The sequence below is a fragment of the Pteronotus mesoamericanus genome, unplaced genomic scaffold, assembly GCF_021234165.1.
Source record: "Pteronotus mesoamericanus isolate MK-2021 breed Mesoamerican mustached bat unplaced genomic scaffold, CSHL_Meso_final contig_33, whole genome shotgun sequence".
In the NCBI taxonomy this organism is placed as follows: Eukaryota; Metazoa; Chordata; class Mammalia; order Chiroptera; family Mormoopidae; genus Pteronotus; species Pteronotus mesoamericanus.
The window spans coordinates 3,388,177-3,410,907 of NW_026555135.1; the positions used below are offsets into that span (position 1 = coordinate 3,388,177).

Genomic DNA, 22,731 nt, shown 5'->3' on the forward strand with positions numbered 1-22,731 from the left:
GAAATAACTGTAAACAAGTTAGAGTCTTCCTAAAGCGTGTTTTCATTTCCATCCACAGAATCCAACGTGGCGGAGTCTTGATTTTGGAATAATGCCGGACCGTCTTGATACATCTGTGTCTTGTTTCGTGGTGAAGATATGGGGTGGAAAGGAGGACGTCTACCAGCTGTTGATTGAATGGAAAGTTTGCTTGGATGGGCTGAAATACTTGGGACAGCAGGTAATTTTGAGGCTGCTGTTTCAAATAGTTGTCTTCTCTATGTTAACCTCTTCTTCTGATTCCACATTTTATGATTGCTTACTTAATTATGGAAATTTGAACCACGTATAAAAAAACTTTAGTTGAATAAACTTATGAGGAAGGACCCTAATCTGCTGATCTAAGAGAGATTTTCTTTTCGTAGGAAAGAATATGCTTTGTCATCCGCACCTCCCCACCCTCGCCCCGAATCTGAAAATTAAGTTGAAAATAAGGAACAAGGAACATACTATTAAACACCTTCTCTTATGACCAGTAACACTGGGTTGTTCTAAGAATAAGAAGAGCTACTTATTGTTTTCTGGGCACAGAGATGACAAATGCCTGGCTTATAAACTATTACCCCTCCCCCACGAGTGATGTAGCTAGGTTACAGTAGCACTCTAGCTGAACTCAGAAGTAATAGTCCTTTCTAACACAGTGTTCCAGGAGTCAGCTAGCAACATATTAGAACTGTGTATGAAATGAAATCTATTTGCCATCCCAAGACATGGCTTACGAAGATTAACGTTAACAGCAATCTTGTGAAGGTTGATAGTAACTGCTCTTATTTCCCAGATGGGAAAATTGATCCTCAGGGAATTTAAGAAACTGCTCAAGGTCACACAGCTAGCTGGAGCTGAGATTTAAATCTAGACCTGGCTGATACATACATGTAGTTCTTGGTAGCCCACCTACTTTACCTGGGAATGAATGCCATTTCTCTTTTGTGGTACCTGTGGGACTACTGTTAAAGGTAACCCTAAAATGTTAGTCGTATCTACAAACATCCCTGATGTTTCTTAATATTTTATTTAATAATATATGATTTGTAGTGTGTGTTTCTTTTTATTATTTTTTAATGATATTTTATTGATTATGCAATTACAGTTGTCCCAGTTTTTCCCCCTTTGTCCCCTCTACCCAGCAACCCCCACCCCCACTCCCTCAGGCAATTCCCCACTCTGTTCATGTCCGTGGGTCGTGTGTATAAGTTCTTTGGCTACTCCATCTCCTATATGGTACTTTACATTCCCTTGGCTATTCTGTAGCTACCTATTTGTACTTAATCCCCTCATCTCTTCACACATTCTCCGATGCCTCCTCCCATTTGGCAACCATCAAAAAGCTCTCTGCATCCATGATTCTGTCTCTGTTCTTGTTTGCTTAGTTTGTTTTTTACGTTCAATTGTTGATATATATTTATTGTCTGTTTATTGTTCATAGTTTTGATCTTCTTTTTCTTCAATAAGTCCCTGTAACATTTCATATAATAATGGTTTGGTGATGATGGACTCTTTTAGGTTTTCTTGTCTGGGAAGCTCTTCATTTGCCCTTTGATTCTAAATGATATCTTTGCTGGGTAGAGCAATCTTGGCTATAGATTCCTGCTTTTCATGACTTTGAATATTTCTTACCAATCCCCTCTAGCCTGCAAAGTTTCTTTTGAGAAATCAGATGACAGTCTTATGGGAATTTCCCCTTTAAGTAACCAACTTCTTTTCTCTTGTTGCTTGCAAGATTCTATCTTTAACCTTTGGCATTTTAATTATGATGTGTCTTGGAGTGGCCCTAGTGTATCCATTTTGTTTGGGACTCTCTGTGCTTCCTGGACTTGCATGTCTATTTCCTTCACCAAATTAGGGAAGTTTTCTTTCATTATTTTTTCAAATAGATTTCCAATTTCCTGCTGTTTCTCTTCTCCTTCTGGTACCCCTATGATGTGAATGTTGGACCTCTTGAAGTTGTCCCAGAGGCTACTTACATTATCTTCATTTTTTTTTGGATTCTTTTTTCTTCTTCTTCTGATTGGTTGTTTTTTGCTTCCTTATGTTCCAAATCATTAATTTAATTCTCAGCTTCATCCACTCTACTGTTGTTTCCCTGTAAATTGTTCTTTATTTCAATTAGTGTATCCTTTGTTTCTGACTGGATGTTTTTTATGCTCTTGGGGTCCTCACTAAGTTCCTTGAGCATGCTTATAACCAGTGTTTTGAACTCTGAATTTGATAGATTGCTTATCTCCATTTTGCTTAGTTCTTTTTCTGGAATTTTGATCTGTTTTTTCATTTGGACCATGTTTCTTTGTCTTCTCGTTTTAACAGCATCCCTGTGTTTGCTTCTGTGGATTAGGTTGAGCTGTTATGACTCTCTGTCTTGGTGGCATGGCCTAATGTAGTAGGTTTCCTGTAGGGTCCAGTGACATAACCTCCCTTATTACTCAAGCTGGGTGCTCGAGGTGCACCCGTTGTGTGGCTGAGTACACCCTCCTCTTGTAGTTGAGCCTTGATTGCTGTTGGTAGGTCAGTGGGAGGGATTTACCCAGACCAATCAGCTGCAAGGACCGGCTGTGACCACTGACCACCACCCTCCGCCCTCTGTAGAGGATCAGCTGTGCAGGGCAGGATGATGGTGCTCCCACATGGTCTTTAGTTGTCCACCATGTGCACAGGCTCTGGGGTTTCCCAGGTGGTGCTGACAAGGACAGTCCACTGGTGTTCTGCCTGGGGCCACCCTGCTTGAACTATAAAGCAATCTGAGATGGTGCTGGGCTTGGAGACTGCCAGGCAAAACCGAGCTGTGGATCTAGGCTGGCTGCTGCTAGTGCAGGGCCTGGGGCCACTTAACAAGTGATACAGGGGACGGGAGCTCACTGAGGCTGATGATTGCTTGTTTGCGAGGATTTAGGAAGTTGTGAAGCATGAGCCAAGACCAGCCATCAAATGGGAAAGTCATGTTTAATGGTTTGGGTGTGCCCGTAAGTTGGGTGGGAGGGAGTCTCAGGGAATCTCCAGGGTGGGGCCAACAGTGTTAGCCAGGTTGATGGAGTCTCAGATGTGGCACCTGCCTGCTGGCTCTGTGGCTCTGTGGGGGAAGGGCTCAGAAAGGCGACAGTGGCCTCTGCCTGCCTTTCTGACTGGGAGAAAGCTGTCCCCCAGCTCCTGCCCTGATGCCAGACACTTCAGCTCCTCCCTGTGTGCCAGAGGTGCCTTTTCAAGCTGCTACCCTGGTGCTGTTGCTCAGAGGGAGTGAGTCTGAGTAAGTCTGTGTGTGGGTTTTTTAAGGGGAACTACTTAGGACTCCAGTAGTTTCTTCCACCAACTCAATCCCTGCTGGTTTTTGCGTCAGAAATAATGGGGACTTAGGTTCCTGGCGCTGGAACCCTGGGCTGTAGTGCCCGGTATGGGGCTGGGACTTCTCGCTCCTGAGATATCCCTCCTGAATTTTTATCCACCACATGTGGATTTGAGACCCCTCCATTCTGTGTTCCCACCCCTCCTACCAGTCTGGATGGATGTGGTTTCTTTAATTCTGTAGTTGTCAGACTTCCCATTTAACTTGATTTTTGGCGATTCTGAGTGAGGGTTGTTTTATATTTTGGTTGTAATTTCGATGTGGTGCAAGGAGGCGAGCAGGGTTTACCTATGCTGCCATTTTTGGTGTGTGTTTCTTTTAAACATATTTTTCAGATTAAAAAAAATTTCTGTCCTCATTTTGCTTACTATACTTTTGTCCTTTTAATAGTGACCAGAACAATGCACGTAATAGGTATTTTCCCTAACTAAATTCTAACCTGCTACAAATTCTTAATCTTTTTTTATTTTTGTATTTTTATCTCTGTTTTACATCTGGTCATAATTAAAAATGCTAAGATAACGACTTAGGCTCAGGGCCTTTCTCCTCTGCTTCAGTACCAGACACTTGGAACATTTAGGCTGGCCAACCGGGGCCCTGAACTGAAAGCACACACCCTTTCTGGCTTCCCACATGCTGCAGTAGGCTCCCTATGGATAGACTGTGATATAGACTGTGTTTATTACTCTTTTGAAAGTATGTACATTTGTGGAGGAGGGTGCTTCTTAACATTAGAGTTGCAGGCCTATAGGCTATAGAGTTGTAGGGGATCACCCCCATGTTTAGAGTATAGAGGGGAGGTTTGGCCAGAGAAGATTGCTTTACTCTCACTTTTCACCCACACATTCCTTAAGTGGTTGTTTGATTAAAATACCTAACTTTGCTTCTGTGTAACCTGCCCTAATTTCAGAGTGTCAGCATTCAGGTGTCTTCATACAAAGTTGGTTATGTTGCTATGACAGAGAACAGAAGGAAGAGAAAACATGTTTTTTTAAGCCAATTAGAAACAATATTATTGTAGAAATTGAAAACTCACCTGTGAAATAGGTAAAACAACTTACAGGTTACTAGAAAATCAGATAAAATAAAATTACAAATTTTTAGAGGAAAGTAAGACTGAAATGTATCAGGATAATAGTCAGAATTACTCAGATTCATTGATTTGCTTTTTAAAAAAAATTTGTTATTTATTTATTGATTATGCTATTACAGTGGTCCCATTTTATTTCCTCTTTATTTCTCCCCTTAATTTCATGTCCATGGGCCATACATATAAGTTCTTTGGCTTCTCCATTTCTTATACTATTCTTAACCTCCCCCTGTCTATTTTATACCTACCAATTATGCTTCTTATTCCCTGCACCTCTTCCCCCCATTCTTCCTCCTCCTCTTCCCCTCTCATCACCATTTGTTATTCCATTCCTGTTCTAGTTGTTTGCTGAGTTTGTTTTTGTTTTCTTTTTTAGGTTCAGTTGTTGATAGTGTCAGTTTGTTGTCATCGTACTGTTCATAGTTTTGATCTTCTTTTTCTTAGATAAGTCCCTTTCACATTTCATATAGTAAGGGCTTGGTGGTGATGAACTCCTTTAACCTGACCTTATCTGGGAAGCACTTTATCTGCCCTTCCATTCTAAATGATAGCTTTGCTGGAGAGAGTAATCTTGGTTTTAGGGCCTTGCCTTTCATGACTTTGAATACTTTTTTCTAGCCCCTTCTTGCCCTTAAGGTTTCTTTTGAGAAATAAACTGGTAGTCTTATGGAAACTCCTTTGTAGGTAACTGTCTTCTTTTCTCTTGCTGCTTTTAAGATTATCTTCTTATCTTTAAGCGGGGAGGGGGAAAATGGGGGTGGAGGAAAAGAAGGGGAAGGGTTAACATATATAAAGGACCATGGACAAGGTCAGAGCGGGGAAGGATTGTGGGTGGGATGTTGGGGTATGTGGGGCAGGGGAAAGTGTTCATAGGAAAATGGAGACAACTGTACTGGAACAATTTAAAAAAAAAAAATTGCCTTACCTTTAATCTTGGATAATTTAATTATGGTGTGTCTTGGTGTGTTCTTCCCTGGGTCCAATTTCTTTGGGACTCTCTGAGCTTCCTGGACTTCTTGGAAGTGTGTTTCCTTCGCCAGATTGGAGAAGTTCTCCTTCATCATCTTTTCAATGAAGTTTTCAATTTCTTGCTCTTCCTCTTCTCCTTCTGACACCCCTATGATTAAAGTTGTCCCAGAGGTCCCTAAGCCTCTCTTCAGTTTTTTGAATTCTTGTTTCTTCATTCTGTTGTGGTTAAATGTTTAGTTCTTCCTTTTATCCCAATCGTTTTTTGAGTCCCAATTTCCTTCCCTTCACTATTGGTTCCCTTATATTTTCCTTTATTTCATTTTACATAGCCTTCACTTTTTCCTCTATTTTGTGGCTCTACTCAATCATTTCAGTGAACATCTTGATTACCAGTGTTTTGAACTGTGCATCTGATAGGTTGGCTATTTCCTCATCGCTTAGTTGTTTTTCTGGAGTTTTGGTCTGTTCTTTCATTTGGACCATATTTTGTCTTGGCACACCTCTTACGTTGCAAGGGGTGGAGCCTTAGGTACTTGCTAGGGCAGAGCAACCCATGTTGCAGTGTTGTGGTGCTGTATGTGGGAGAGGGGTCGGAGAGGGAACAATGACGCTGAGCAAGCTTGCTCAGTTCTCGCCCCACTTTCAGTCACTTCCCCTGCCACCTAGAAGCAAATTGGGCCGTTTTGGTGCTGATTCCTGGGTGGGTGGGTTTGTGTACGTTTGAGGACCCTGTGGGTCTCTCCAACAAACTCACCTGTGAGGCTGGGAGCTTCTCCTGCTGCCATAACCCCCACAAGTTTTTACCATTAGAGGTTTTGAGGCTTTCGTTTCCCACCTTGGAACCGTGGGTCGCATGGTCTGTCTTGTTCCCCAGTTGTTCCAGCTGACCCGCATGTGAATGTGGGATATCCCAGTCCGCCCGCTGCTGCCTTGCCCACCCTGTCCGCCGACTTGCCACATGTCCTCTTCACCCAGGCTGCCCAACTTTGCCCCCTGACCAGTCTGGATGAATGTTTCTTCTTTAACTTCTTGGTTGTTGGACTTCCATAGAGCTTGATTTTCTGGTAGTTCTGGTTTTTATCTTTAAATTGGTTGTTGTTATTCTTTCGGTTGTGTGAGGAAGCAGAGCATATCTACCTATGCCCCGATCTTGGCTGGAAGTCCAGATTCATTGTTCTGCTTTCTACCAGGCGTTGTTCTTAGTGTTAAGGATCCAAAGACAAGTAAGAGAAGATTCTTAGACCCAATAAACTGATAATATATGAATTGCTACACAGAAAGTTATGGGAGTACATCAAAGAGGTATTTACACAAGCCTAGACAGAGTCAGGGAGGGCTGACTTTGGAATGAAATATTTGTTTTTTAAGTTAGGTTTGTTGAGGTGTAATTTACATACATCTCAATGAGTTTGAAAAGTGTATAAAGTTGAGTAACTACTACCACAGTGCATAATGCTGCTATGAATACTTAAATATAGGTCTTTGTGTTGACATATGTTATAATTTTTCTTGAGTAAATATCCAGGAATGAAATTTATTGTCTTAATGGTAAGTGCATGTTGAAATTTATAAATTGCCATACTGCTTTCCAAAGTGACTACCATTCTGCTTTCTCATCAACATAGTATGATAGTTCCATGTGTATTTCATTGTGATTTTAATTTTAATTTTCCTAGTGATGAAATGATATCGAGCATTTAAAAAAAGTGTATTTGCCATGAATTTCTCTCTTGTGTGCACACGCTGTCTTTTCTCTCTTTTGTGAAATGTTTCTTCAGATCTTTTGCCCATATTTAATTTAGTTTGAATTCTCCCACTGAGTTGTAAAATTCTGCATGTATTCTGGCTATGAGTAAATCCTCTATAAGATATGTATTTTCTGAGTATTTTCTGCCTGTTGGTGGCTTGGTCTTTTCATTTTTTAAAAGTACCATTCAAAAAAAAAAGTTTTAAAATGTCGATGAAGTCCATTGTATCAGTTTTTCATTTTATGTTTCATTCTTTTTGTTTTCTCTGAGACAACTTTGCCTAACCCAGGGTCATAAAGATTTTCTCCTATGAAGTTCTTTTCCTTGAAATTTTATAGTTTTATGTTTTACATTTATATCTATATCTATTATGAATTAACTTTTATATGAAGTGCAAGGGTCATTGTTTTTTAGATGGATGAATATTCGTTCCTGTATTTTTTGTTGTAAAGGTTTTATTTCTCCATTGAATTACCTTGTCATCTGTGTTGAAAATCAGTTGTTGAAAATTATTTGTGTGGGTCTGTTTCTAGACTCTTCAGTGATCAATATGTCTGCCCCTATACTATTACCACATTATTTTTTAATATATATTTTTATTGTATTTTTTTCTATTGCCACTTGGTATTCCCCTTATAACCTCTTCCACCTCCACCTGCCATCCCAGCCACACTTCTGAAATTTCAGTGGTCTCGAATGCAGGTAATACGAATCCTCCAACTTTGTTCTCTTTTCAAAGTTCTGGCTCTTCTAGATCTTTTGCTTTTACATATACACTTTGAAGATAGCTTGTTAATTTCTACCAAAATCCTGCTGGGATTTCGATAGGTGTTAAATCTAAGAAAATTTGGGGAGAATTGACATCTTAAAAATGTTGAGTATTTAATATATAGACATGATATATCTCTCCATTTGTGAAGATCATCTTTGATTTCACTCAACAGTTTTTTGTGGCACATAGCATACAGATCTTGCACATGTTTTGTTAGATTTGTGCCTAATATTTTGTTAGATTTGTGTCTATGGATTCATGTTTATTGATGCTATTTTAAATGGTATTCCTTTTTAAAAATATTCCTGTTTCCAATTATTGTTTCTGTTACATAGAAACATTTCTGTATTGATCTTTTATTCTATGACCTTACTGAACTCACTTATTAGATTTGGTAGTTTTTTTCCTTTGTGGATTCCTTTTGTAAATTGCTATGTAGTCAGTCATGTTGTCTGTGAATATGGATGGTTTACTTTCTCCCTTTCTAATGTTTATGTCTTTCTTGTTTTATTTTACTGGTTAAGATCTCTCAGTACAATGCTAAATAGGTTAGGTGGAAGTGTAGAGTGGACATCACATCCTTATTTTGTTGCTGATCTTGGGGGAAGTATTCAGTCTTTCACTATTAAGTATGTTAGTTATAAATTTTGTAGATACTTTATCAAGTTGAGGAAGTTTCCTTTCATTTGGAGTGGATTTGATTCTCTAATATTCCATTAAGGCGTTTTTCATCTAATTCTATAAAGGATATTAGTCTGTACTTTTCTTGAAATGTCCTTGTCTGCTTTAGTATCAGAGTAATGCTGATCTCATAAAATGGATTGAGAAGTGTTTACTCTTCTATTTTTGGGAGGAATTTATGTAGAGGAGTCGTTATTTATTTCACAAATGTTTGATCAAATTCTTTAGTGAAGCCATGTGGGTGTTAAGATTCCTTTGTGGGAAATTTTAGGAGTATGACTTCAATTACTGTATTATGTAAGAGGCTATTCAAATTATCTGTGTCTTCTTAAGTGAACTTTGATAGGCTGTCTTCCAAAGAATTTATTGATTTCACCTAAGATTTCAAATTTGTTGCTATAAAAATTTCCATAATATTACTGTATCCATTTCATATATGTAGGATATGGTGTTGCTTTCCTCTTTTATTCTTGCTATTGGTAATTTCGGTGTTAAGAGCATTCTGCCTAGAGATTTATCAATTTCACTGTTTTTTAAAAAAAATATTGGTTTGTCTCATTGAATATCTTTATGGTTATTCTCAATTCCACTGATTTCTACGTTTATCTTTATTCATTTCTTCATTTTGTTTCTTTGGGTTTAATTTGCTGTTCGTTGCTAGTTTTTTAAGGCAGGATCCTGGATTACTGGTTTGAAACTTATCTTGTCTAAAAGAAGCATTTAGTAAATTTTCCTGTAAGCATTGCTTTAGCTATGACCCAAAAATTTTGATATTGTATTTTCATTTTTATTTAATTAAGGATATTTAAAAATTTCCCTTATATTTCTCCTTGACCTGAGGGTTGTTTAGAGGTATAATTGTTTAATTTTCAAACGGTTGTAGATTTTCCAGACATCCTTCTTTTGTTGATTTCTACATCAGTTCTGTTGAGTTTAGAGAAAATAGTTTGTAGAATAGCAGTCCTTTGAACTTTTTTGAGATTTATTTTATGGCCTGGAAGATATGGTCTGTCTTGGTGAATGAATGTTTCATGTACATGTGATGTGTATTCTGCTGTCATTAAATGGAATGTTTTACAAATGCTAATTAGATTAAGTTGGTTGATGGTCCTAGTGAATTTTGAATGGTGTGTTGGAATTAGCCAAAGGAGAAAAGATGTGGATAGGCGCAGAAGTATGATCATAATCCAGTTCATGCCTTTTTAGTTGAAGGAACTAGGCCCAGAGTGATGATGTAACTTGTCTGAAGTCACATACTCGTTTGTGCCAGAGCTACAGCTCTGACTTCGTTTCCTGAGTAGCCTTTAGAGGTAATAGAGTAAATCAGGATGTTTTACCCCAAAGTCATATACTAAATTGGTCTTGACATGGATTTGGATGACAAGGAAACAGAGGAGTTTGAAAATAGATCTTTTCAAGGTCGGAATTTGGAAAATTTGTTGAACTGCTTATGTGGGCCATGTGTAATTGCAGGAGTTCTTGTGCTTAGTTTAAGTGGTTAGAACTTGGTGTTAATAACAAGAATAACTATGTACCTTTTCATTGTTTGGGTATCTTCTTATATTTATACAATCCTTTTACATGCACTCAATGACCTGGGGACTTTTGTGAGCAAGTTTGTTATTTTACTCAGTAAAAGTGAGAAAATGGAAGCCTAGAGAGATTAAGTAATTTGCTGAAGTTTGGTCACACAGTGATTGGGGGATATAGGCTATTGTTGGTTCATTGCTCAGACTATATCTATTATTCATTTCATTAACTCTAGTCAGCTGTCTTTTCATAAAGGGATCAAAATATCAGGTTGTGGTTAGGTTAACAGAGCTCTGTATTCTGTAATCTCCATATTAGTATTCTAGCACAATTGTTGGATCACTAATCTATAATTAATGAATAAAGGATCATACTTGTATACTGTCATTTAGTATAGTTTGTCTATATTTCTTATTAACATAATTTAACAGTGCTGAAATTTACATAACTGTGGAATTTCATGCAGCCTGTTTATTAAGCATGCTTTTCTTTTTCTTTTTCTTTATTAGTTCAAGAACAAAGGGATCTTTCTGAGATTTATGGTTGCCTGATTCTGATACATTATTAGATTTCCCTCTCTCAATATTGTTCTTGCCTAACTTCCAAAAATTACTTTCATTTTCAGTTATCTCTTTTAATCTTTATGACACCTTTATAAGATGGAGCAAGGAACATTTTTTGCTTTTGGCTGATAAGGAATTAAAGAACAGACCATTAATATTGATTAGTTACTATAACTCAAGTAGAGTGCTAGGCACTAGGACTCTTAAAGATAAACATATCAGAGTTAAAGTTGAAAGTATAACCCAGATCACTTGATTTAACATTTTTTTAAATTATTTTTATCCTCATCCAAGGACATGCTTATTGATTTTAGTGGAGAAGAGAGAGAGAGAGAGAGAGAGAGGGAGAGAAACATTGATCTGCCACCTTTCATATGCACCCGGACCTGACTGAACCAGCAACCCAGGCCCGTGCCCTGACTGAGATTCAAACCCGCAACCTTTGGCTTTGCAGGATGATGCCTCACCAACTGAGCCACACTGGCCAGGGTGATATTTTTTAGCCCACTGTTTTTTCAAGTACTAGAACTAAGTTGTCTCTTACTTTTTAGCAAACTAATTTAATACCATCTTCATGAAGCTTATGTCGTGAGAACTTAACCTTCGTATTAAATTTGCCCCCTGCTGTTAGGTTCCCCCCAACCCCAACTGGTATATTTTCTTCTAGTTTTAAAAGTAATACATGTTCTTTGTGGACAATTTGGAAAATTTTGAAAAGTACAGAGAAGAGAATAAAAAATTATGTATATCCTTCTGCCCTTCAGCTACAACCATTGCTAACATTTAGATGCATATGATTTTAATCTTTTATCCCCTTAGCTATATAGGTGTATATAATATTTTGTTTGTAAAATTTTAGTTCCCTTCTTATCTTTCTAATACTTTCTCTTTTCTCTCATAAAAAGAAATACTTCTTGAGATAGATTTATAGTTTTATTATAAATTTATTATTGCAGACTCATCTTTTGGTGGTGGTATATTCAGTTAAGCAAATGATGTGGGTAAAGCAGGAACATGTGATTAGCTTTGCTTTAGTAATAGAGGTAGGAGATAGAGAAGTTAGATAAATGTTCACAGGAATTTTCGGCTGCTGGCTTTGACTACTCTGTCTATAGCTACAGAAAGAAGAGATTGAATATCCTATTCTGGTAATTCTTTTTGTCTTTCCCTACTTGAACCCTCAGTTAATCCTTTACTGCTGAAGCAATTAAACATTTTTCTTAGCCACAACTCTTCCTGATCAAGTCAATCTTTTTTCATGTCTCACAATTGGACATTTTATACTATTTTCAGTTTTTATCTTAGTTCTTCAGTTTTAAAGTTTTAATCCTCTTCCTCTTCGGTGAAGTTTAATTTGATATGGCACTGACTAAAACTTTAATCAGTTACATTTGAAAGAGAATGATACACAGACAAAAATTAAGTGGACATTTAAAGTCTTTAGGGATTAGATATTATCTTTAAACTGTGTTTTTGAAAATAAAAAAATATTAATCTTTTATTTTTTTTCCTAGGGCTGCATGTTTTCTAAGGTACTCTTACAGACTGACTGCATTGTGTTTTCTTTGAGATAAAAGAATGTGTGGTATCAGCTTCTAAGTCCCTCTACTTCATGAATAGTCTTTCCATAACAACCTCAAGAAGTGTTTGTACATGAGAATGCAAACATGAGAATACATGAAAAGACATGAGAATACATGAAAATACATGAGAATGATGGTGCCTGTGATGATTGAGGCCTTTGACTAAGTGGGACACTCTCCGTTGATTACCCGGTCCAGTGATAGGGATTGGTCTTCTGCTGGCCTGTTAGATACAGCCGGCCTGTTTTTCAGCACGGAAGTACCCTGTTTGCAACTGTCATTCTCTGATATTAAAACTTGATTGGAATGAGGAGAACTAATAGTATGTTTTTCTCCTCTCTTAGATTCATGCCCGCAACCAAAATGAAATAATTTTTGGGCTGAATGATGGCTACTATGGTGCTCCATTGGAACATAAGGTAAGAGGATTTTCCTGGTGCTAGGAGTTTTGTTTAGAGTGGGAATGCCTTAACTTACAGGGCAAAACGCTCTGTGTAAACAGAATCACGTTTGAAGTATTATTGAAAACTTGTTGTTCAGTGTGGCTTAGGGTGCATACCTTTAAAATGCAGACTTATTTTGTAACCACCCCAATTCATCTTTTCTAAATCTAAATTATCTTCATTTTCCTCAAAGAAAGTCTGAACCGTTTTTTCTTAATTCTTTGGGGATTAAGAAAGAATGGTGAGTTTTGATTAAATGCAATACAATTTTATTAAATAGTTCAGATATCTAATTTATAACTTCCAATACACCCAAGAAACTAAGGGTCGAATTACATTATAGTTAATGCTATCTCTGTTTCTAAAAGTGATTAGAGGAAAGAGAGGGGAGAGAATTTATATTTACTGAGTACCTGCTATTGATGGTACAATGCCAGGTGATTCATGTTCTTGATTCCACTTAACAGTAGTCACAAACCTTCTGTTAATGTAGAGGTATGTTCTCTACATTATTTGCTCTTAGTGATCATACTGTTTCGTAATTTTGGTTATCTGAGATCCTTTTGCTAGAGTGCTCCTTTGTTTTAACAACTATTTATTGAGCACATGCTGAATGTCAGCCATTGTGCTGTAAGTGCTAAGGGTACAATGTTAAGCAAATGTGTATTTTCCTGTTGTCATGGAGTGTACAGAAGAGACAAACATTCATAAAGGAATCTAACAATAAATATACAAACACAAATGGTTGTAAATGCTATTACCTACTTTAGTGGCTCAAGAAAGGTCTTCTTGGGGTCTTGACTTTTAAGGTTACAATCCCGAGGATCGGGGAAGCGAACTGTATAGAGGGAGTGAAAGACAGCATTGCAGGCAGAGGAGGGAACCATGCCGGCAGGCTATGCAGCAGAAGGAACACGGTGAGCTTTAGGTTAGAGTGATGAAGGAGAATGACACTCGATGAAGTGGGGGAGGTAGGTATGGACCATGTCATACAGAACCTTTTAGAGGATTATATTCTAATGGTGGAGCGTATTGAAGGATTTTTAGCCTGACAGTGATACAAATTTGTGTTTTTATAATTTCACTCTGGCTGTAGTAAGGAATGATCGTAAAAGAGACAGAGTAAGCTTCATCATGCAGGCATGATCGATCATTAGCTCCATTTTCAACTCTTCATCCTTCTTAAGAGAACGGAGGACAGGACTGAAAATTCCAAGCTTCTAATGATGGCTTGGTCTTTCAGGTGACTAGTCCTCATTAAATGTTGACATATTAGAACAAAAGACACTCCTTTCACCCAGGACATTTACAAGGATTTCAGGAACCCTGGGTTGGGAAGCCAAATATTAACACCAAAAGATGCTTTGTAGACTCATCACTTAGGGGAATTAAAGAATTTTAGGTGCTCTGTGCCAGGAACTGGGGACAGAAACTAATTTATATATATTTTATTATCTAGCAGGTACTGTGTGGTACAAATGAATTAGACATGTATTCACAAACAGTTGTTCTCTTAGTTGAGGAGATAAAACTGTTTATATTCCAGAAGAGCGCTAGTTTACAAATAGGTTTAGTTTGAAAAATTGTTTTGGATATCAGTTACTTGGGTTTTGCAGCTAATGCAGATGAATTATAGCAGAATCTTAAATAATTTGAAGAGCACCTTAGGAATAGGTGCTTTTTCAAATGTTGGGGGACTGTAAAAGGAACACTGTTGTAACTTGAAGTTGGGGCGGATGGTGGTTGGTGAATGGGCTACGTGGCCAGGTGCAATGTTTTTTAGGTGGATTTAACTGCAGGGTGGCAATTGGGGGAACAGGGTGGATTGAGAGGCTCTTGGGGCAGCTCTTTATCCAATAAGCTGAAACCCTTCAGATCCAAGTTCAGGAGTTGTGCCTTTAATATAGACATGTAAGATTATCTTTGCCCGAATTTCCTTTTGGCAACTACTCTTTCTAGGAGGATGCTGTCAGCTACCTGCGGAAATGAACACTCCTAGTGGTTAAAAATATGGATTTTGGAGTCAGATTGATGTGAGTTTAATTTCAGGCACTACTGCTGTTTACCTATGAGAGAGCTCTTGGACAAACTGAGTCATGTCTGTGTGTGTGTCCTCAACTGTAAATGGAGATAATTTCTACCTCATCACAAATTGTTTCTGAGGGTTAAAGATGACAATGTATGTTATAAGCCTGGCATATGAATGGTGTTCAATAATAAATGGAAACTACTACTCACTCGGCTTTAAACTTTATGGTAAGGGGGACGACGTCTGTAACGTTTATCTTCCTGTCAACATTGTGTTCCTTTCATCTGGCCTGTAGTGGAGGCTCAATAAATATGGTTAATGAATGCAGCTGAATGCTTGCTATATTGAAGATGCTTGAGGGGATGCTGTTTCTGTCTCCCACGTTACTTTACCTACAGCCCAAATGTTTGGAGTTGTATTTTTATGTAACTCATAATGTCATAATTAGTTACTGGGTTGGATTGGTAAGAAATCTTTTGTTAGACTAAAAGCTATAGCAGCAGTGTCGTCAGGGTCCAGTAGATGGCAGTGCTCTCTCATTTTATTGGGAAAAAATTAGAGCAGGAATTAGAGATGAGTAGAATCCATCTAAAAAGGATCGAAGCTTTTTGGAATGAAACCTGGGAGGTTGAAATAGCATTTTGGTGATTAATTTCACAAACAGCCACATGACTTGATGATCTCAAGTACACAGTCAAGCTGAGATTGAAGATTTAGGGACACAGCAAGTTTCATGGTTTGAGAGCCTGTACAAAATGAAAATTTCTTATTTTATATTTTTCAGTGCATGATATTTTTGAAAAGTAGAAAGCTTGAATTCTAACCCCAGTTTTGTGTGGTACTGACTGTGTTCCTGGAGCAAGTCACTTAACCTCTCTTAGTTTTAGGTTTCTCATTTTAGAAGTAAGAATATCCTGATACATGCTGGAGGGAACACTACAGTTATCTAGCTCAACACCCTTATTTCATGAATGAAGACACTGAGGCTCAGGGAACCTCATCATTTCTTGAGCCTGACATGGCAAGTTAGTTTCATGCTATAGAAAATAACTTAGACATAGCTGTACTAATATCATATGTATGTAATATATAATAGAATACCATCACTACATACTTTCATAACGCTCTTATCTTTAAGAATTTGCCTATAAATTATTTTACTCCATTGTTACAATAGCCTGTCAGGAAGGTAGGGCATCTGTTATTAGCAGTTTTAGTAGTATTAGTGGTAGGCATCTAATAGGTATACGGTAAGTATTTGGGGGACTAAATGAATGGACAAGATATCAGGAAGCATTAGTGGCAGAACCAGGATCAGAACACCTCTCTCTATTTCTAGATAATACACTTTATTCATTATATCATCTCACCTGTGTAAAAGTGATGGATAGATGATTTTCATCATTTAGTTTATTTTCGAGGTTTCTTCCATCATTTAACTTGATTAAAACTATGATTGTGATTATATGTTAGAGACATCTTTTTTAACTTACAACTCAGGTGGTCAAGTATTAGTATTTTCATTTTTAGCATAAAGATGCTGAAACCTAGAAAAATAAAAGAGATTTCCATTTAGTTTCCTTTATAGAGCTGCAAAATTTAAAAGTGGCTGTTTCCTCTTGTTAGTCAAATTAATGGATGCTAACTCGTTTCCAAAGCACGTTTCACACAGTACACAAGCAGAACATTCAGAAATAGGGATTAAGTGTCTCAACAGCCTGTGTTTTAACAACAGAGAACAAGCAATGGTACAATTTTTGTACAGGTCTGAAGCAAAAGTAGGAAAATCACAAAAATAGCTCATTCCTGCACATCTTATTCAGTTTTCCTTGCTCCTATTACAAAATATAAGAAACAAAGACTAGACAAATCCTCAGGGGTAGTTTCTAATGGTTGCCTTCTTTGTTATAAAACATCTAGGTATGTATGAGCTCAGTTTATGTTCAGGGTAAAATTTAGTTTCCGAATTGTTTGAGTTGGTTTGGTATTCTAGTTAACAGTAGGACACCAGGTAGCTATAGAGCTTTTGGAAACTACTATTGCTAGTGTTCACTTGCTGAGTGCCTACTTTGTATCAGATACTATACCAGCTACTTCACGTATTTCTATTTAATCTGTGTGACAACTCCGCAAAGTAGTTATAGCCTCATTTATAGGTAGAGTACCCTAGGAGAGAATATTAAACTACTGATCCAAGATTACATAGCTAGTAAGTTAGCAGATCCATGATTCAAACCCAGGTCTGACTTACTCAAAGACCTTTTCTCTTAACCACTATGCTACGTGACATCTCTACATTTCTTCCAAATTCATATAGCATTTCACATTGTCAAGTCTCTACCTTTGCATTTAACTAAAGATATCCACTATGTGCATTGTGAGAATGAAATGAGAGAGTACATGAAAAAGTGCTTTGAATGGTATAAATTGCACAGACTTTGGGTATTTATTGCAGAGTGGGCATGCAATGCCCAGGAGGCCATCAACCCACTGAAGTCCACACAAGTTCCATGCATTAGTCACTATATTTGGCTTCCCTCTGAGCCTTTTTTCCCCCTCTTTTCTCTTGGATCAAATTAACTTCTGACAGATGTTTGGAAAATCATCTTATCCTGTAATTCATATTTATAAATCCTGCTGCTGCAGTGTGGTCCCCATTCTCTTCATTGAAGCCAGAGAATAATCTGGGAAAATGCCACGTTTCCTGTTATGAATTTGGAGGCTCTTGTCTTCTTAGCACAATTTTTGAGCTTTTCAGAATTTTAATACTGGAAAATTCAAAGCCAAGCTTGGTTCTTCATATAGATATTTTAGATTCTTGAAAAGTAAATAGAAACAGCTTGACTTGTCCTCACTAGAGGATTCAGAGAGTTTAAAATTTCATTTAGTTTAAAATTTTGAAAACTAGTTTTTACTGTTCTCTGTTATATTTGTGATGAGGGCATTCTTGACCATTTTCCTTCCCTCTGGTAGTTTCGGTTTAAACTGTTCTTCTACAAAGCTGAGAATCTTTCCCTTTCATTTGAAAACCTCTCCACTAACGCTAGGTAACGTGATGTCACTCTTGTCTTTCTTTCTCTCTCATTCGCTCTTCTCTCACAGAGTCATTCATTTGTGTATACATCCTTCCTCCTGCTAGGGTGTCAGCTTTTTGAGGGCTGAGGTTGTGCCTTACTTTTGTAATCTCAGGATTTAGCATAGGCTTTACTTAGTAAATATTTCTCCATGACTGACTGAAGTCTCCTAGGATCACATGGTTCCTCTCTCTATCTAAAATTTACTTTTGACCTAAAAATTACTTGACTTCAGCAGGGTCACTTTTAGTCCTCTCACTGGGGAATAGCATTGATGACTATCAGTCCACTTCATACTTGTAGCTTGTGACTATGATTGTGATTATTTTTTGAGGGTTGTTTTAAACACTGCTGTGTGAACACGTATCTGTTTATCTCTGTTGATTGGAATTAAAAATAAAAAAGAATTGATTTTATTTTCAGGATCTGCGTACATTTGCTTAATAACACTGTGCTTCTCTTGGCTCTTTATTGTTTTGAGGGAGAGGAAAACATCCTCTGCTGTCTCAAACCTTAGACCCAATCTGGGGGAGTGTACGTTTTTAGCTCCAGTTCAGTGTCTAAGAAGAGGTCTCGCCTCTCCTCCTTACCAGCTCAGCATCTGGGCTTCGTCACAGTGCAGAGGCAGAGGGTATCCAAGGCTCGAAGGTGCCTGACAGAGATACCTGCATAATTTTCCTCAGTTTTAACTTGGCTGACACTTAAAAGTCTATTAATGTCCAAATAAACATATACACGTAGGAACACAGGCTGTCTATTGATTCATCAGATAGCTATTTTAGAACTAGTTGTACAAGTAAATACTATGTTTTAAAAAAGTATATGCATTGCATTTGAAAGTGTGTTCAAATAGTAGAATGAGCCATTGTGTGTTTTTTTTTCTTGCCCATCATAATTTCTTATTCTACTTAAGTAAGTAGAAGGACTATTTACAAAACTTACTTATAGTTTTCAGAATAACATACAGCACACTGACAGGTCTGCTAGGGGAAGCTTTCAGTGGAGCCCTTAAATTACTGTCCTTCGGCTTCCACGTGGGCCTTATGTCTTCTCGTCAATATTGTATCTGGGTGATGCAGGTTCCTCCCAGGTCTATGTCTCCAGTCTTTGTTTCCATATATCTAGACTTGTGTCAGATGGCTTGGGTGTTTCAGAGGCGCCACACTCTATAGCTTCCAAACTGAGTTCAGTTCCTCTCCCCCTTTCAAAAAACCCCTCCCTCTGTTGTGTTCCTTAAATCAGTGAATGGTACTGCTATCTGTCCACTTTCTCAAGTGAGCCTGGACCCCACACAATCACTTCGTTGTGTGGCTAGGTAAGGGGTGGAGGGATTGAGCAAAAAACTGAAGAAAAAAAAAAGAAAAAACTCGTGGACAGGGACAAGAGCGGTGATTGCTGGGGGTAGGAGGGTGGAAGGCGGTGAAGGAGGGGAGAGCGGGAGTAAGTGGTGATGGACGGAGACGTAACTTGGTGTGGTGAACACGCAATACAGTGTACAGTTGATAGGTTGTAGAATTGTGTGCCTTGAAACCTGTTTAATTTTGTTAACCAGTGTCACCCCAATAAATTCAATAAAAAGGAAAAAAAGTCTCTTCTTTGAATCACTTCTGCTGGTGCCGGGTAAATATTACTTCTTTCCTGGTTCTTGACCTTATAGCCAGATTTATCTTGCTAAAATGCTGGTCATGTCCCTTCTTTGTTGATATCATTTCAGGGTAATTAATGTAGAGCTTATAAGGTCTTGCTGTGTGTGATCTGGTTCCTGATTTCTAAGTACCCCACCCAAAATACTTGCTTATGCTAAAACTTACCCATCTCAATTTTAGCTTAGATCCCATTTCCATAGAAAGGTTTTCTGAGAATATCTGCAAATCTAGTTTGGATATCCCTTTTATTCTCCATAGCACCTTGCATTTCATTTTCCTCAAGACTAACCCTTATCCTTTTATATTCTGATTGCCCATTTTCTCATTTCTCCTTTTTTATTAGAATGTAAACTGTGTAATTTATCCCTAGTGCTTAGTACTGTGCCTGGCATATAGTAGTAATTTAATAGCCATTTGGCGAATGAAGCTTCTGGAGCAGCAGATCATTAAAAATTCTATTGGGATATATTACTTGGTTGTCATTAGTTGTATAGCTTGTTGCTCAAAATTCTAGTTCTCTTTAAAGTTAGTTTCAACCATTTCTGCATAGACACCTGTCATTTGGAAATTATTATACTTAAAATGGAACTGTATTTTTCTCTTAAGGTTTGCTTTCCCTTCCAATTTTCCACATCTTTATGAACTATTTTCCCATTTATCCAGGCCTCAAATCTTATAGTTAGGTTTGATTGATTTCTTTTATCCATTCGATTCAGTCACCAGACTCTTTTGAGTCCTTTGAAATAACTTATATCCATAGTTACTTTTCCATCTCCATAATCCAAGCTCAGACCGGCATCCCTGGAGGGCTGATCACTGCATTGGGTTTCTGGCAGGCCTGTGGACGCTAGTCTCTTTGTATCCACTCTACCTTACTCACCGCTGCCTACTCAAATGCTCCTACGGCACACTTTCATTTTGGTTGTCTAGAGTAACTTCTCATTGTCTGCTAGCTGTGTGCAAATCTCTGACCTAATTTCCTTCCCTCCATCAGCCTCAGTTCAGTTGGTGATGTAGTTCTTTTGGTTCTATCTCTGCTTCATCTTTACTTCCTCTCTCTTTTTTCATAGTTTGAGCTCTAGTTAAGTGTGGATTTTTAGAATAGCCTACTAACTGGTATTTGGGCATTCTGCCTCCTCCAATTTATCGTATTTGTTATTACCAGAGTAACCTTCCTTAAATGTAGGTCTAATCATTAACATAGTCAGAAAGCTTTCAGGAGTCCTTATTGACCAAAGGTTGTCCTGGGCTTTTTAGCATGACACCCAAGGTTTTCTTGCCCTGGTCCTCTCAACCTAATTATTTTATTTTATGTATTGATTTTTCACAGAGAGGGAGAGAAATTTATGATTCCATTTATCCATGCATTCATTGATTGCTTCTTGTATGTGCCCTGACCAGGGATTGAACCTGCAGCCTTCGAGTATCGGGATGATGCTCTAAACTACTGAGCTACGAGGCCAGGGCTCAATCTAATTATTCAGCTCTATCTCCCATTGTTTCCCTCGAGGGTTCCAAGTAATTTTCATATCACTAAAGTTGAACAAATTGCACCACTATTTAATTTTCTCCAAATACAGTTTGTGTTTTCCAATTGTCATTCTTTGGTTAAAGGTGTTCAGTCTGTGTGGGACTTTCATTCACTGCCCTTCAACTCAGTAGCACTTCTTAATCTATCCCAAATACTGGCATTGATTGTGATCTTTGATGTTCCTGCTTCTACTAGGTGGAATTTTTACCACATCAGAACTCCTATATCTTTTATTTTTAGCCTTTCTTATGGCAACTTTGCATTTTTTACTGCACTTGGAAGGAAATTTATTGTCTATAAAGGGTTGTGTACTTTATAGTATACTGGCTCGTATACTTTTATAAGGATGGTAGCAATTGCCTGACACCCTCAGTGTATAGGTGTTTAGTAAACACTGAAATGTTTTAATACTGTTTGCTTTATATAAGTATAAATGTGTAACACTGTCTGCTTTATAATCAGTTATCCTTTCAACTGGATTACTTCAGTACAATTTTTATAGTTTTAATAAAGTTAAGAATAGTCTTATGACTTCTATAGCAGCTAAAAACTCAAAATGTAGAAACATGTTTTCAGAGGTGCCCTTGTCACATGGCTCAGTAGGTTGGAGCGTTGTTCTGTTGATTCCGAAGGGTTGCCAGTTGATTCCTGGTCAGGGCACATGCCTCGGTTGCGGGTTCGATCCCCTCTTGGGGAGTGTATGGGAGGCAGCTGGTCGATGTTTCTCGCATCAATGTTTCTCTTTCTCTCTCTCTCTCCTCTGCTTCCTCTCTCTCTTTAAAATCAATCAATAAAATTTTTTTAAAAAGGTGATTCATTTAATAATGTAGTGTAGGGGTAAGCAAACTACAGTCCACATGTTTCTGTATGGTCAGCAAACTAAGAATAGTTTTTACCTTTGTAAAGAATTCAAAGGAGACAGAATATGTGACAGAGATGACATGTGGCTTGCAAAGCCTAAAATATTGACTATATGGCACTGACTGGGAAAGTTTGTTGCCTGCTGATACAGAAACACACCTGATCATCTGCCTAGAAATTCTCCTGCTTATTGGATATGTGAAAATATCTGCTTCCTTGAACAGTTTGATAGGTACTTACTCAGACCTTCTTTGAAAAAGAATGGGTAGGCCTGGCTTCAGAATTTTGAGTGACACGTAAATCTCCTCTGGGCTCTTTGGCACTTGGCAGTATCTCACACAGATAACCAGATACAAATGAGCCATTTCTTTCCATTACAGCCCTTCATCAGAGGTCTGTCGGGCTTGCACATCTGGTGAAGTTAGATGTCATTCGGAGGAAGGCTCTTAGTGTATTTCAAGAATGATAATTGCTAAGTGGTGGCTGAAGCAGAAGGGTTTAATAATGTCCTTAAGTTCCCTTAAATGTACATGGACCCAGAATTTTAGAACTGGAAAAGGTCTTAGAGATCAAGTATAGTGGGGTCATTAAGAACATGGGCAATGGAGCCAGACTGCATGGCTCTTCTATTTAATCCTCTTCGTGGCTCAGTTTCCTCACCTTTAAAGTGGGGATAATAATAGTATCTGTTTCACAGGGTTGTGTGACTATTAAATATGCTAACCTTTAACACATTAACATTTAAGTATTAAAATTAACATGGAAAACAACACTGCCTTGCATACTATAAATACTCATAAATGTTTCCCTTGTGTCTATTGCTGTCATTTTAAAATTA

At 37.9% G+C, this 22,731-nt stretch overlaps 1 protein-coding gene across 4 annotated transcripts in view; it reads left to right on the forward strand.

Annotated features, from left to right (window-relative positions):
- Positions 1-22,731, forward strand: part of UVRAG (UV radiation resistance associated) — a 264,247-nt gene that overhangs the window by 37,655 nt on the left and 203,861 nt on the right. For 3 of the 4 annotated variants that reach the window (XM_054576288.1, XM_054576289.1, XM_054576291.1), the window contains 2 exons: positions 59-220; positions 12,654-12,728. In XM_054576288.1, coding sequence (XP_054432263.1) covers positions 59-220; positions 12,654-12,728 — 237 coding nt within the window. The remainder of the gene's footprint in view (positions 1-58; positions 221-12,653; positions 12,729-22,731) is intronic. The other variant, XM_054576290.1, reaches the window with a different exon arrangement.